Source organism: Anolis carolinensis, chromosome 5 (assembly GCF_035594765.1).
Source record: "Anolis carolinensis isolate JA03-04 chromosome 5, rAnoCar3.1.pri, whole genome shotgun sequence".
Lineage (NCBI taxonomy): Eukaryota > Metazoa > Chordata > Lepidosauria > Squamata > Dactyloidae > Anolis > Anolis carolinensis.
Genome location: NC_085845.1, coordinates 48,847,993 through 48,865,444, shown reverse-complemented (window position 1 = coordinate 48,865,444; position 17,452 = coordinate 48,847,993). Strand labels below are relative to the sequence as shown.

The 17,452-nt window shown below is 38.0% G+C and overlaps 1 protein-coding gene across 7 annotated transcripts in view; it reads left to right on the top strand.

Annotated features, from left to right (window-relative positions):
- The window catches only part of lrba (LPS responsive beige-like anchor protein), a 424,775-nt gene that overhangs the window by 79,752 nt on the left and 327,571 nt on the right, over nucleotides 1–17,452 (top strand). For all 7 annotated transcript variants that reach the window (XM_008111987.3, XM_008111990.3, XM_008111989.3 and 4 more), the window contains 5 exons: nucleotides 8,955–9,932; nucleotides 10,672–10,847; nucleotides 12,155–12,308; nucleotides 15,028–15,208; nucleotides 16,909–17,039. In XM_008111987.3, coding sequence (XP_008110194.2) covers nucleotides 8,955–9,932; nucleotides 10,672–10,847; nucleotides 12,155–12,308; nucleotides 15,028–15,208; nucleotides 16,909–17,039 — 1,620 coding nt within the window. The remainder of the gene's footprint in view (nucleotides 1–8,954; nucleotides 9,933–10,671; nucleotides 10,848–12,154; nucleotides 12,309–15,027; nucleotides 15,209–16,908; nucleotides 17,040–17,452) is intronic.

The window sequence follows — 17,452 nt, the reverse complement described above, 5'->3', positions numbered from 1 at the left end:
TCTCCCACCCTGGACCTTCTACAGATATATAAACCCCACTTACCTAGCTTCCAAGTTCCCACAGACCTCACAATCTCTGAAGGTCCCAAAGGTGGGTTCGCGCCGGCTGGAAGGCCCAGAGCGGGCACTGGGAGGCCCAGTGCGGCCGCCAGGAGGCCCAGCGCGGCTGCCGGAAGGACCAAAGGAGAAGGAGGCGGGGGGTGGCGCCATCCTCCCGGGACGATGGCGCCCCCGGGACGATGGCGCCACAGGCAAGTGCCTAGTTCACCTTACAGTTGGACCACCTCTGCATAGAACACTTCTCCAGTAGCATATTTCGCTTCTCGGCCTTTTGGCTAAGATCAAGTGTAGTGTAGTAGCATATTTCAAATTAGTGGATTTTCTTCCTATCAGATTTATTCACTGCCCAGTTTTTACAAACATACATACATTAGGAAATACTGTGGCTAGGAAGATTTTGACTTTAATAATTGACAATATCTACTTCCAGGTTTAACCCATTGTATTGGTTGTGGTTTTTTGGTTTCAATCTGTATTTCATATGTTCATTTGTTCTTAATGATTAATTGTGTTATGTATTGTGGCATTGAATGTTTGCCTCAATTGAAAGCCGCCTGAGCCCCCTTCACAGTGAGATAGAGCAGGGTAGAAATAAAGTAAATAAATAAGTTGTGGGAAACATGGGAGTAGCCATGCATTTGATATTAATTATAACTGGCTTGGATGTCACTTCTCTAGCATTCTGGCACACAGTATTTTTTTGTGATTAAAAATGGCTTATTCTTATTTAATGCCTGTGGTTCATCCAACCCTGTATTGGTGCCTCTGACTGGCCTTTCATAATTTCAGACAGGGAGAAGACTAGCTGATTGAGCCTAAGACATGGGCTCCAAATAGAAAGCTGCAGTAGCTCCCAAGAGAAGTCCCAGAATATTCAGATAATTAGCAATGTTTTTTTCTCCTCCTTCTACCCTCTCTATCCCCCAAAAGACACTTGAGTTTGATTCAAGCCTAGGTAAATCAGAATTCAACAACTTAGGAAAGCAATAGTATTTGAATATCACGGTGCCTTCTTTGCATACAGACGGCATCTTTCCATGTAGGAAGTAACATGAAAGATGTTGGCCACTGGTATCCTAGGTGATTTAATGAACAGGAAAGATTTTGCTTCCCTAGTAAAATTTAACTTGATTCAATAATGAATCCGACATATGTTTAAGATATAATAGTGGACCAGAGACCATACAACCATTAAGTTACTCAGGAAAAAATAATCCCACTATCAAGTGTAGAACTGCTTCCTTTCTGAAGGACTAAAACAGATTAGTCCTAAATTCAAAATAATTCTGACACTGCAGTAATGGTAATGCAAAACAACAACAAAGCCACCACACTTTATTCTCCAACACATCCTCTGCAGCCAACTGGAACAGAGAAGGTTTTTAAGATGTATGGTGAGACTTTAAGGCAGAATACTTAGAGTTCATAGGTGTTTTCCATATGGGAAAATTTAGATTTGCTTCCCTTCAATAAGGATGTTGCATCATATAAATCCCCACACAATTCAAGTCCACAAGAACTATCTTCTGCCATATACGTTTGCCCATCTTTTGGGATAATATGGAAGAGACCTCAGTTTACTAACGTCATAGATATATCTGATGGCATCATGGGAGAAGTGTTTGCTCCTAGGTTCTGAAACCACCATGCCAAATGATCAGATCTCAAAAACCAAAGGGAAGTTTCAACCATTCCCTTAATTTTTTGGCATTTTATTTTACTCTCCGCAGTTCCCAGGTGTAACTGCTCCACAGACCCATCAAAATTCTCTACCTCTCCCTTAGACCATAGTTTTAGATCCTGATTATGGTACTGTACCCTGGTTCTAAGATTTAATTTTTAAATAGCCCATTCTGGTAAAAGGAGGCAGTATACTGATAAAATATGCATGTGATCTTGACACTGTAACTGGGATTTTGAAATTTCCCTTACACATATGCGTAAAAGACTAGACATCAATGCAAAGAGGCAAACAAAATGCATTGGTAAAGACATGTAGTTACAGTGCACATGCTCTAAGATATGCAGACACAGAGAAAGAAGCATGCCTGTCTTTCCAGAAGAGAACTATTTATTTCAGGAAATGTAGCACTGATAAATTATCATCTTTCTTCGTGTACTCTGTGAATGCACACTAATGGAGAGACTGCGCCTGCGCGGGCTCCAACGGAAAACTCTTCCAAGCTAAAGTTTGAATTTTGGCGGTAGCCACGCCCCTCTCCCCGCAGGGCATAAAAGGCAGCCCTGGGCGTCTGCGCTCCAGTTCCTTTTTTTCCTACCTGGCTGCACTGTCTTGGTGTTTTCAGTGCCACGGTCATCCGTCCCTGTTCACAGACCATCTCATAAAGACCTTTCTGAAGAGCTACAACAATCTTTGTCCCCCATCTCAACCGCCAATGCCTGGTTGAAACCTCGAACTCGTGTTCTCCCAGCTCACATCCTCCCCGTTCGAGCCACTGGTATCAACTGACCTTCACCTGCTTTCGTGGAAGGTGGCCTTTTTGGTAGCTGTAACCTCGGCACGTAGGCCCTCAGAGCTGGTGGCTCTGAGGGTGGACGAACCTTACCTTCGCTTCCACCACGACCGTGCAGTCCTTCGCCCAGATATCACCTTTCTCCCTAAGGTGGTCTCGGCCTTTCATCTCAATCAGGACATTGTCCTCCCTGCCTTCTTTCCCAACCCCTCTTCTCCTCTTCAACGGAGACTTCACCTCTTGGACGTAAGGAGAGCGCTCATTTTCTATAGGGACCATACTAGAGCGGTACGGAAGACACTGAGACTCTTTGTCGTTTATGCTCCAGATAAACTAGGCAACCCAGTCTCCTCCCAAAGACTCTCCCACTGGATTGCGCAAGCCATTGAGCTCGCTTATGAACTAGCTAAGCGTCCTCCTCCTCCGTCAATCCGCCCTAGGTCGACAAGAGGCCTTTCTACAGCAACTGCTTTTCTCAGGGATATCCCTCTTGACTCTATTTGCAAGGCAGCGATTTGGTCGAACCTTTTGACATTAGTTTCTCACTACAGAATGGACTGTAAGGCCCAAAAAGTCTCGGCCTTTGCCAGATCGGTCTTATCCTCATGTTTATCCTGAGGATCGATGCTTGGTCTCCCTACATAACACTTATGTAGGGAGACCAAGCATGTATCTGTATGTGTTTATATATGTGGGATAAGGAAGGTTAACTGCCAGTTTAATGGGAGAAAATCTAAGGTCTCTTTCCAAATGTTTTTGGTTCACATGACAAGTCTTTGTCACAATGCTTTTGTGTTTGCACTAGGTTTATGTGCCTTACAAAATGTTTACCTCTTGGTCCTTCTTTTAGGTCATGATGCACTGCCTTTCTCCTCTCCGGAGACGCTGTTCCTTATTTTGCACGCTCTCCCGAGCTGCTTTGTTGCCCGTTGACCGGGATATTTCTCGACATGTTTGTATTTCGTGTTTTTTCTGCTCTGGGTCTATATTGACCTTTGTTTGTGATGGGTTTGGACATTCACCTTGTTGTCAGGTTTGCCTTGTCCCACCATCCGGGACTTTAGCGTGCTAGTCTCCGTTAGTGTGCATTCACAGAGTACACGAAGAAAAAGGACAGGTTGCTTACCTGTAACCATGTTTCTTCGAGTGTACTCTGTGAATTCACACAAACCCGCCCTTCCTTCCCCACTGGCAAACCTCTCCCTTTCTCATTGCCTTTGCGGCACAGGGACTGGAGAGCGGACGCCCAGGGCTGCCTTTTATGCCCTGTGGGGAGAGGGGCGTGGCTACCGCCAAAATTCAAACTTTAGCTTGGAAGTGTTTTCCGTTGGAGCCCGCACAGGCGCAATTTCTCCATTAGCGTGAATTCACAGAGTACACTCGAAGAAACATGGTTACAGGTAAGCAACCTGTCCATATTTGTAGTGTATTTTACTACTTTGGCACTGTTCAGAAAGTACATTCATCTAATGATTATAATGAAAATACATTTGGTGGCCATGACTGGTTTTACAGCACTTGAAAAAATATTATCCACCAACAATCAAATATATGGCATAGGGATAATAAAATAAAACCTTTAACGAAATATTAAAATGCAACTTCATTTATCTTTTCACAGTTACACTAAATTGCTTGGACTTAATAAAGTCTTTTGATCTGTGTTGTAAGAAGCTTGCCGGTATGGGGGCCAAATGATTTGTTATGTTGGGGAAAGTGCCAGAATGTGCAAAAGCTTTTGTGTACAGTACCTCTGTTCTTCTTTGACTGATTCATTTTCCTGGGATTGATATCAGCAGGTATTGGTGCCTCCAGTCAAAGTTGATTTGTTTTCTGAATGGCATGGAGCGTTTCCAGGCCTGAGCTGTTAGCATTGCTCCTAGGAGGGTGGAAAAACAGGTCAATAAAGCTCTCATTAGGATAAAAAATAGTAACATTTGCTGGAATTATGAATAGCTTATTGATGGAGTTTACCAGCACAGAAGCTAATTTCCAGGAAATCTTGTAGCATTTTTAAAAAGGTGCTATGTTGTCTCTCTCACTGAATTTTGGTTTCATCATCCATATAACGTACACAAGATATGAGGAATAATGAATGCTAACTCTTCATAAATAGCTCAATTTTCATCCTACGTATTGTGGTTCTTGTGCCAAGTATGTCACCATAACCTTTTTGTATAATGACTTCTAATCTTCCTGTTTAGCAATTAGTAAATGTTAAATGTCAAATTAAGGTAAAATTAATGAGGAAGGCGAATGTTGTATTTATTAGCTTACAACTGTCTTTAATACTGCATATAGGCGCCTTCCGAATACTGCAAATGGCTATAGATTAGGCATCAAATGATTGTGAAGATTAATGAATGGTCATCTAGCTTGCTAATTTAAAGAAATATCTGATCATTTATTATAAAGTATTAGTTTACCAGCTGCAAATGTCTAGATGGAAAAACGAACAGTTACAGATATGTGTGAAATTCACTTGGCTACCTTCATAGTCTTAAAGTTATTTCACATTTACCTTTTGAATTTTTTTCTCTGTAAGAAAATATCTTCCTTTTGAGAGAGCTAGTTTTAGACATATAAAAAGCAAAGGGTTCGAAAATGTCTTTCCAGAGAGTAGATAATTGATTGAAAAAAGTTGCAAGCTAGATGGCAACCATAACAACTACATTAATATGCAATTAGCACATCATTCTGTACTAGGGTATTTCCTTATAGTAACAACTACAATTCAACATAAGTACTATTTAAGTGTTAAGTGGAGCAGATTTAATAGAAAATTAGAAGGCCATCTTTCTAATTGGTTCCAACAAGCTCTATACCCATGGTCTTAAGGTGAGTCAACTCTTAGCCTCCTTGAGACCCTATAATGGGAGAAGGGCTGGATACAAACAATTAAAATAAATGAATAATACTTACAATATTTAAAGATGAATAGATAAAATAAGGCATAAGCATTTATAGACTAGAACACAAGTGCCTGAGCTGTAGTCTATAAAAGCATAATGACACAACATAGACGTTAATCTTTATCACAAGATTCAGACTGTTAGGACAAATGGAAGAAAAACATTCTTTCTGGAATTCAGTATGCATATAATTTTATAGAGAAATCTATCTTTTTATGCTTGGCTACCATCTTAATTTGGCAAATTATGATCTGTTTCATATAGGAACCGGTCATCTAAACTTCATATATTCATGTTCGATTGTTAGCTTCTTTTCATTTTCTGCATGACATTTGCAACAAAAAATGTCCAGTAGTAGGTTATACAGATATTTCAAAATATATTGTGTTTTAGAAAATAAATTTATATTTTTAGATGGGCAAGTCAGTTTGATGTCACCTTTCCAGCATCCTTCCTTGAAACATATAAATAATATAGGTTATTCACCAAGGACTTGTTTACATTGACTTTAAGAAATCGTGCTCACCTTGTAGGCTCTTTGATTCTGACACACGATATCCATGACAGTTGTGTTTCTTTGGGGTTTAATCCATTTAAAAAACCCATGCCTTTTAAACTAAGACTTTGCAAAAGATTTAGACTTCTCAGTGTCTGGCTGGCCCTCCAGGTGGTATTGGAACGGGTTGGTAGGAGGTGATCATTCCCACCAGGAAGAGGCTCTTTCCCTGGTTGAATTTAAAAGAAAGTTAGGGCATGTGGATATCAGTATTAGTTCACGTCTGCTTAACCAAAAATATATATATTCACATGAGTGAAGGGGGGGGGATCAGACTATCCATGGCCATTGATTGGAAATGTGGACCACTTCCTAACAGTAAAATGAATTTGACAGGGGGAAACACGTGACTGGTTGTGGCCATCTCACCATGATTTGTATAATGTGCGTGGCATTAACAGGGTTACTGCAGGGCCAGATACAGGGCTGCAGGGAACATGTGGCACCAAACAGATTTTTTTATCAGGCATTTTGTGGACCTCAATTGAATTTAGCTCAGATATCTAGTATATTCTTTGCATACAAGAAGATGTCAAATTTAATCCCCGACAAAAGGCATGTCCAAAGTCCAGCCCGGCGGCCAATTGTGGCCCATGCTCAAATATTCAGTGGTCCATAGCCTGTCATAAAATCAATAATATGTGGCCCCCAGCACTGTTGGCCACAGTATAAAATATACGTGTACAAAAGAGACCTCACGGGCCATCCAGTCCAACCCCCTGCAAGAAGCAGGAAATGAATATTGATATGTTTAATATTCCAGGCAGACTTTTCTTCATTTTGTGGTCTTCAAATATGAATTGCAGAGTGATTTTGTAAAAACTTGTTTAGGTTTATTTGTGTTCTGTGTGAAGAAATGAAAATTTGCCAAATTGCATAAAATAGTTCATTTGCATTTAATGTTAATGTTTCAAAAAAAAAAATGTCAGGCTGAATGGTCGGCCCCTACACATTTTCACTAACTAAATTGGGCCCTGTTCTCAAAAAGTTTGGACACCCCTGCTACATCCTAAGCAAGGATTGAAAAGATTCCTCTCTGAAATCCTGTTAGCAGAAATCTGTCAGAAGAAACAAGTTATGATTCAACAAACAAGTTATAGTTCAATAGCAAAATTTATACTTTATATAAAATGAATTTGGGACTTCCATTACAGTTATTGAAAGAGCTGACTAGTCTGTTGGGTTCTTCTAGAGATAAAAACTTCCAGGAGCAGTACTTGTGAGTGTTTGAAAACTGATTTGATTCACCATTCCCTTTCCATTCATTTTCTTTGTGTTTTTTAAACATGTTCTTATTTTATTCCTTAAATGATTTGAAAGTGATGTTTTCCTAAGCAGATCATTTGGTTCTTTTTAACATTTTGTGTGTTTTTTTTTAAGAGTTCATAGTTGACAACAGTATAGACCCTTAATCTAGATCAGAGGACCACACAGTAAATGGGTTTTTAAAAAGCTTATTGCCTATTCACTGCTAGTATGTGTAACTGATGAAATAATCTGTAACATGGCCATTCACAATATACCAGTGTTTAAGTCTTAAGTAGGTAACATTATTTTTAGAATACTAGATTTGTTTAGTGGAGGCTTGACCTGGAATAATGCAGTTTATTATGAAAACATTAGGGTTTTTAAAAACTATTTGTGAATAAATAAAAGAGTGGTTTTGATTACTTAACCTAATCTCAAGTTTTTAATAAAAACCTGCAATATAAATGACTTAATAAATAAAAACGTGATAATTGGAGGTTAATTTTTTTTCCAAAAGCTTATCACAATCATTTTCCTTTCCTCTATTATATGTTGTACGTTATGAAGAAGAGACTAGTGCTGATTGACATATGTTTTGTTGTTAAGGAATCTATAATTGTTCGGCAGTTTTTCGTCATTCATACACCAGTTAGACCAGCCTTGTCCAACATGGTACCTACCTGTGGGTTGTACTATATTACCCGTTATCTCCACCTTAGTCAGCCCACCAAAAGAGTAGGATAACACATTTGTCAGATACTGGTTTGGATAAATCTTGGCCAGAACAATGCCGCCTTAGTAACAATCAGGTTCAGAATATGTAATACGTTACTGAATGGTCTATATGAATTTATTTGCCAAACACTTAGTGCTCTGAGACTGATTTTCCTAAGAGAATATTTAATGCTGCAGATACCAAGTTAGCTGATGAAAAACTCTCTGGTTCTTAGGGCATCACTTTGGGAAATGAATCTTGGAAAACTGAACTATAAATCTCTCAACTCATCACATTTTTGTCAAAAGGAATGGGAAAATATATTACTGACATAGAAAAGAGGGGCTGAACTAAACATAATGTATGAATGCTTGATACCAACTAGGAACAAAATACTGTTGCACTTCGATTTAACAAACAACTATTGCTTTCTGTTCAACTGAAATAGTTTGATATCTTGTTATTTAGATATGTTATTTTACTTTCACCTCATCTGTTTTATCTTATGCTGGAAATTGTATGGCAATATGAACAACTCAGATTTTCACCCTGGAGATTCATCATATTATGTTGATATTATCATGTTTCCTGGATTGTTAATGTAGGCAAAATGACCTGATAGTAATGACCCTGTATTCTTGCTTAAATCTGATTTGAGTTGTGTTATTTGAATGACCCAGTTTGGCTTGAGTTGCCAATATTTCAAGATTACTTTCAACATTGATTCCAGATGCTATCCTTCAGCGTTATGTCTGTCGAAAACAGTGTGAGGTCTTTGTTCACATCAACTGAAAATTTAAAATATAGTGGTTTTTTTAGATTCAATCAATATATACAAGTCAACATTAAGCTGTTTTGTGGTCACTGTGATAATATTCCTCCAAATCTTGTACACATTGGAATGGCCAGTTGGGCCTGATCACTTTATGTCTAAACTTGTAGGATCCTTTAAAAATTTATTTAACCAATTGGAACTTTTATATTTATAGGTATCCTTTGAAATGCACAAAGAAAACCTTTCTCAAATGTTCAGGGAATATCAGGATAAAGAAGATGAAGATTGTGGTGTTGGTCCTTCCACCATAATTAGAACTGTTTCAGGCACTAGTAGAGAAGTTGAAGTTGCAGCAAGGCAACAACATTTGGAAATAAAAGAAATAGATATTTCTAGAAATGATGTTGGGTGTGATGATGCCAGAAACAGTACTCTAAGAGGTGATGAGGGACCATCTGATTTTGCAGAACCAACCAATTCAAAAGTGAATGAAGAAAATGGTCAGGGATCCTCAGACTTAAATGCAGACCCTCACTTAGAATGTTCCTTACCACCTGAAACTATTCAGCAGAATTTAGGAGTTACTTCAACTGGAACAGTTGAAACAAACCACAAGGAGGAAATTGTAACTGTTTCTGAAGCACAGACACCTTCAGAAAATACAGATGGAGAGACACTTGAAAGCCCGGAGATATTAGAAAAGCTAACCCCAGAAGTGGAGGAGGAGGAAGAAGATTTTGTTGATTTAAAAGAGGAGAGCAACCTACCATTTACCTCAGAGGAATCTGTTCCTAAAACCAATGAACACACCACAGAGGAAATCCAGATAGCACAAGCAATACCACCATTGAAAGAACCTATTTTAACAGATTCAGAATCCAAAAGTGTTGTGGCATCTGTGGAAAGACAACAAGATCCAGAATCCTTGCCAGAGACCAGTGCTTCTGAAGTAAGCGATGGAAAAGTTCAACCAGATTCAAATGCCGTGGAGAAGATAAGTGAAGAAAATACTGATCATCCCCAAAGTAAAACAACTACAGATAATACACCACCCAATACTTCAGAAATTGTGGCTTCAGAAAAGAAAATTGCTAAACTTGATGTTTCCAGCGTTGCATCAGATACTGAAAGATTGGAGCTAAAGTCAAACACAACCCTGGAAGTAAATCAGCCTGTTAGGTCAATTCCTGAGGTATGTTTTGCGGCAGTATTAATGGTTTATTTAGTCTAAAATGTTTATCAAATTATAAAGCTTTATGGTGTTTTAGGGCTTTATTACTTTCCCCTACTCAGCCTGTTTTCATTGGATACGTGTTTCCTAATGACTACCATTGCTTAGTTGGAAAAAAAACCCTAGCCTAATCAATATTTAAAACACAATCTGGTGCAGAAATACACTGGATTATTAGGCGAGTGTATCACGTTGAAAACAAAATGTATAACTTAGATGTTTATGTAATAATGTTCTCCAATAAATTAAAACGGCAACTAGCAGAAGATATTAATTATTTACTCATTAACCTTCAGCATTCGTGTCAGAGATGCTAAATGATTTGATAGTAAAGAGTGATATACCTAAGTGCTTCCCTCCTACAGAGATATCTTCCAATGGTTTATCATCACCCTACATCATACTTCCTCAAAGGAGGTAGATCGCATTCAGCAGCAATATATGCACCCTATGTGGTAAGGTCTAGCTGCTGCTTATTCATGTTTTGGCTGGCAGAGATGGTGGCGTTATTGCTCTGTAGTGTGTAGAATTGGTATAATTAGTCACCATTTTGAAGTAGTCATCAGACTTTATTGCCGTCACTAGAATTAGTAATTACCACATGTTTTTTGGTATGAACAGTTTTCCTGAACTTCAATTTCTCTTAGGAATATTTCAGTTTGAAATCAGCTTAATTTTAATGTATATTTTATTTATGAAGACATCTAGGCAACAAGATCCATCAGGTCAAAGTATAGGAGCTGTGTCAGATGGACAAAGGAGGGATTCTAGGTCTACCATGTTCCGAATTCCTGAATTCCGATGGTCGCAAATGCATCAACGGTTGCTCACAGACCTCCTGTTTTCAATAGAAACAGATGTACAGATGTGGAGAAGGTAATACACTCTATGAAAACTGAAGTGTGTGCTCTGTGAAATATTACAAAATTGTTTTGATCCATTTTCAAATTTATCAATACCCAGAAGCAATAGCAGGTTATTGCTTTTCCATCCATTTTTTTCCTGATTTCCTGAGCACTTTGCTTATTCTGCCCTCCCACCTTTCTCCCATCCCCATATTAGGGAAGATCAGAACCTGCCCAGAATGAATAAAGCTAGGTCTTGAATAGTACTTGATAAATATGCAGTAAGGCCCACCTTAAGTGGCTTTGGATCTAGGAATATATAAAGAGCACACCTCCCAACAGAATTTTAAATTACAAGCAATACTTGACTGTGCAAATTAGTTTGTTAAATTACATACCATAATTCCATTGGAAGTAATCAATCTGGTGAGTTTGTATATGTGTACAATACATACTATATATAAGCATATTAAATCTACATGTTAATGTATTGAAGTTAAAGATTAGTTGTTTTGATCTAAATGCAATGTTTGGTTTAAATTGTAGTAAATTAGATACATTGAAAGGAATGGGACCTATGGAAGTGGTGACTAATGAGTCCTAAGTATTTCCACGAGTCTACTCAATTTGAAACTCAATTTAGCCCTTTGTCCCATAATGCATAAAGGATGCTGTTTTTTAAAATCACAGTTCAAAATACTTAAAAGTAATTCCTTGTGCGATACACATTCTGGGAGCAGAAAGTATAAAGTTTTCTAATCTCCCTTTGTTGCTCTGTATTTTAAATACAAGCCATTCTTTTAAGGTATACAATTTACAAGTTTTTAGTACTGAATTAGACATGTTACAGGTGCCATAGAGAAGACAAAGCCATGGATGGAAGTCAGCGTGTTAAATTTCCTTATGTTTTATATATTTTTAAAACATGTATCCTTAAAAGACAAAGCTTATGAGTTCTTTGCATGCTACTGGTTTCCTCTTAAGAGACTTGAGTTCAGATCTAGTTTAGATCTCAAGGGAAACTTAACACTGATGATTTATACAGTGTCTTTTGCTGCAGTAGATAATCAGACTTCATAATAATAAATAATTATTCACCACACACTTAGACACAGTTGCCAGTTGGTGTTCTGGAGAGGATTAGTAGCATAAGGAAAGGGCATTTTCAGGTCAAGACAAAGGTGCATTGACAGTTGAGGATACTGATCTGTGGTTCTTGGCTCCAGGAGACATTCTGGCTCATTTAGCTAAATAAGGGCATAAAATTACTTTCTAAAAATACAGCTGAAGTTACCTGTGTTCTGTGTTTTTTTATGTTGTGTTTTGCTTTTTGGCTAGCCATTCCACCAAGACTGTGATGGACTTTGTGAATAGCAGTGACAATGTCATCTTTGTACATAACACAATTCATCTCATCTCTCAAGTAATGGATAATATGATTATGGCTTGTGGTGGCATATTACCTTTGCTTTCTGCTGCTACATCTGCTACGGTAAGAAATGGAGTTTCTAATGTAGAAGTGATGTAGGAGGGTGCCTTTCATATAGTGGTTTGACTCTCATGTTCTGGAGAAATTGCTTACTGCTGTGCTGGAAGAAGGAAAGGGAACTGTATGGGGAGCAAAGCCAAGCAAATTGGCTGTGTGAGCGTAACCTCACTATGCCCTTCTAGATTTCTGAGAGCCCTTCCACACAGCCATATAATCCAGAATATCAAGGAAGAATAACCCACAATATCTGCTTTGAACTGGAATATCCGAGTCCACACTGCCATATATTGCAATTCAGAGCAGTTAATGTGGGATTTCATTCAGTTGTGTGGAAGGGGCCTGAAGAGACCACCTTTTAGTCCAATGGTTCTCAACCTGGGTTCCCCAGATGTTTTTGGCCTACAACTGCCAGAAATCCCAGCCAGTTTACCAGCCAAAACATCTAGGGACCCAGGTTGAGAACCACTGCTAGTTCAATTCAGCCCTATTTAGAAGGAGAGGAACCTCTTTCTCTCTGTTTCAAATACCCATACTTTTTAATAGTGTTCTGACTGAGCTTGATGGCTTCAGACTAAATACATAAGACTTTTAGACAGTTGTAAGAAGGAAGTTTTGACTGCACCCTCAGATTAGCAGTGGTGGCCCATTTTATATTTTTCATTACCAGCCACAGCTGACCTCTCCCTACCTTTGCAAATGAGCATGTTTCGTAACATAACAGCTGCATCTGCTTAGATTTAGAGTAAAGGTAAAATAGACTAAATCACCTCAAAGTAGTCCTGGAAGAAGGTCTGTAGCAGTTCCTCAAGGTCTGGGGACATCTTTCATTCTCAGCCTATACAGTCTCCCCTTTATTCCTTTGTTGACATAAATAAAATTTCTTAACCCAACTTGTTTCACATGTGATGCTAAATTATGTTTTGGCTGTCTGTGTAAGGGGCTTACCAGTTCCACTTCTATACCTTTCAGACCATAGATCTATCAACATTGTTTTCCATTTCTTCCAAAAAGACAAGATATAATTTCAGATTTTGTTAGAGCTTGTTCTCGCATTATGTATCTATTTTCTTGAAGTAATTAATTTGCAATTTTCCTTTTATGGTACCTAAAACAGACATTTAAACAGACATCGGAGCCCCGGTGGCGAAGTGCGTTAAAGCACTGAGCTGGAGACTGAAAGGTCCCAGGTTAAAACCCCGGGAGCGGCGTGAGCGGCCGCTGTTAGCTCCAGGTCCTGACAACCTAGCAGTTTGAAAACATGTCAATGTGGGTACCTTCCAGCGGGAAGGTAACGGCGCTCCATGCAGTCATGCTGGCCACATGACCTTGGAGGTGTCTATGGACAACGCCGGCTCTTCGGCTTAGAAATGGAGATGAGCACCAACCCCCAGAGTCAGACATGACTGGACTTAACGTCAGGGGAAACCTTTACCTTTACCTTTTAAACAGACATTGCATCAAACTACTTTATTAATTCTGTCCTTTTTATCCAGTCTGGTCTTCCAGGTGTTTTGGAATTGTTTCCAGAATCTCTGCTCATTGGCTTCTGGGAGTTGAAGTCCCAAACACCTGAAGGACTAGAGTATGAAAATTATTCTTTTTAATCAAAGTTGTGACTCAGACACACATTGTTCACTGATAACTGTGAAATGACATGCTTTGGTAATTTTACATGAAGTTCACCATGTTGTTGTTGTGTACCTTCAAGTCATTTGTGACATATGGCTACCCCGAGGCAAACCTAACAGAGTTTTCTTAGCAGAATTTGTTCAGAGGAAGTTTGTCCTTGCCTTCCTCTGAGGCTGGGAGAGTATAACTTACCCAAAGCCACTCAGTGGGCTCCTATGGCCAAGCGGAGAGGCAAACATTTAATCTACTATACTGCATTTCTCATTTCTTCGTAGAAACGGTTGAATATTTATACTTTCCTTAACTATAAAACATTGTCACTAAAATGTAATCATAATACAATCAAATAATAAAAAACCTAAAATTACAAATATCAGTACAGCAGGGGAGAAAACATAATACTGCAGCAGCAAATTTGTAAAATAGTGAGGGCAGAAATTCAGTCAAATCATTGTTTAAAATCAGGACATGTTGTAGAGTTATCTGAGTATATAGTGGTCGTATTTGTTGTGTAGTACAGTCATATAATATAGAGCTGATGGAAAAATTTAAACTGACATTTAATGTTAATCTTGATATCTTCACTTTTAATTTATGTTTTGGACAATTGACTTGATTTTTATCTCTCCTTTTCTTTGGTCTTGTGCCCATGTTCAAATAAAGTTACAAAAGTTATTAGCTCCCAAACAAATAAAATGACTACACCCTTCGGCTAATGCAATGGTTTTCAACCTGTGGGTCCCCAGGTGTTTTAGCCTACAACTCCCAGAAATCCCAGCCAGTTTACCAGCTGTTAGGATTTCTGGAAGTTGAAGGCCAAAACATCTGGGGACCCACAGGTTGAACCAATGGGTTAATGCATTCTAGCATGTTAGAAAAGAAACTGCTCTTAATTTAAATAAAGCTTTCTTGTGTGGTCATCTGGAAGAGACTGACAATAGAAATTGTTATTTTGGTCTTTGGCATTTCTGATGAGTGTTCAGAAAGCTACTTCCAATTTATAGACACAAAACGATGGCATTATTAGGTTATGATAATGGATTAAAAGGAAACCTGTAGAAATAAAGGCTATTCTTAATGTTTCATTATGCAGCATGAATTAGAAAATATTGAGCCAACTCAAGGACTGTCAATAGAAGCTTCTGTTGCCTTCCTCCAAAGATTAATTAGCCTTGTGGATGTACTAATATTTGCAAGCTCTCTTGGATTTACTGAAATTGAATCAGAGAAAAATATGTCATCTGGTGGAATTTTACGACAGTGTCTTCGCCTGGGTAAGAAAAAAAGAATTTTCAAACTGTACCCCACATTTCGATGGATGGTTATTTTAGAATGGTTACATGAAGGTAGTCTTATTTGTGGTGTGAAACACAATGTAATTTATTCTAAGATTACTTAAATTCTAAGCACCAATTTCATCTGATGTTACATGCAAACTACAGATATAAACTGAGAGGTTGCTATCAGACACCAGCATAGACAAAAATTCTTTCTAGGTTTTCTTAGGTTTCTTAACAGTCTGTCAACCCAAGACATCTGCCAGTAGTATTCCTATCCTAAGGTTCCTTTGTAAGGATTATTTGCTATAACATTAGTTTGATTACTTTGATTACTCCACATTTTGAGCCCCTGAAAGCATCAGACCCAAATAACAACTTCTTTTGTGAATTAAAGTCATCAGAGGATGACAAAAGAGACATTCTTGTTTGTGACAGGGCTCTTTGGAACTCTCTTCCATGGGAAATTTGTTGGTGCCAAAATTGCATCAATGCCAGGCTTAGTCATGTTTGTATATCCATGTGTTTCTTTTAATAACATTCAGACCTATGTATTTTTGCATTTAAATAAATATTTTGATGCTAGCTGAAATATTGGCCCCTCTATGTTTACATTTATGGGTACAAAAAGAGTTCTATTGATTTTTTAAAAATATACATCACTCAGAAATCCTCTCTGGAATGAAGAGATGGTGCGGAATAAATGTTAAAATACTAACCTGAAATCCCGTATGACAAAAAAGAAAATTCTTCCCTAAAACAGAAGGATACAAGGATTTTGGCTCTATATTTTTGCACTCTGAAAATTGCCTATAGTGACAATATGCCATTGCAGTGACACAGGGAAGCATTTTCTCATGTTGTACAGCCAAGTTTGTACTTAATGAGTGCTCCCAACTTATCCTTTGTGACTCCAATACATATAGACGTTAGATTGAATTCAGCCTTTCCCCTATGAAGATAGAGATCTATTGCACAGGCCAACACACATTTTGGTGCCTCAAATGTTAGACTTGTTTCTTGGTATATTTGACTGCTGATTACAGCTCTGGTTTTTGAGATACAGAACATATGCCATCTACCAGTTGTAGATGAACATATGTCATCTACTCGCCCACAGAAAATTATGATAACCATATGTAAGAAACTACAGTTCGTTCGGTCTATCCAATGCAATTTTCTGAATCAGCACCCCAAATAACCCTATGAACGACCTAAAAACCAAGACACCAAGACATTTTTGTTGGTTTTTGGATTGAATTATGATGTTCGATGTTTTTATACATTTTATGTGTTAATTTTGGAATGTAATTTTATGTTGTGGATCATTGCTGTTTTTAGGGCTTGGCCCCTATGGGGCGGGATATAAGCATAAAGTTATTATTATTATTATTGTCAGAGGATATGCATGGAGAAGGATAAATAGCAGAACATTTGCCTTCCCCTTGGAAATTCTAGTTTCTAAATTTTATATTGCTCTATAAGAAATAAAATCCTCCAGTGAAGATATTCTATGTTTCTTTAAAATCACTTGGGATGGAAGAAAATTGAATTCTTCTTGCTTTGAGATATTGTTCTCTTATCCTGCCTTTCTTAGTTTTGTTTAGACTGCAACATTTGAGATTCGGTTTTCTTTTTTTACAATAAATAAATCCTCAAATGATCTTTTAAGTGTGTTCTGTATTCTTTCATTTCAGTGTGTGCAGTAGCAGTCAGAAATTGTTTGGAGTGTCAGCAGCAGCATGCTGTAATGAAACCTAGTGGAGAAAATGTTAAGTGTCAGAAAACAGCACAAAGCCTGATAGCGGCAGGAAAGTCTGGAGCAAAGGCAAGTATCTTCTGACATTAAATTCAGGCAGATGCTGATACTGTTATCTCTGTAACCTGATGGATAAGTCTCTGGAGCTTCTTAAAAAAATATCAGTGTAGTAACTGGAAAGAAAAATGTGGCATTTGAATGGAATGAAAATTCATTTAAAACTATGTATGTACTAGTTCAACTTATAAGTTCAGCCATTTTTCAGAGAGGAGAGAAAGAACAGGACCAAATATGGATTAAATACTTATATTTTCTTTTTTCAAGTTTTCTATCATGGTGCAATCTTTTGTAAAATGTATATCCTTAATATTTGTGCACACTAATTGATACACTTTCATTATTTGCTTTTTGCAATAACAAGGAAGTGGTAATGGTTTGGTACCCATTTTTTTATCCCAAAAAAAAATTTGTGCACTGTTTTA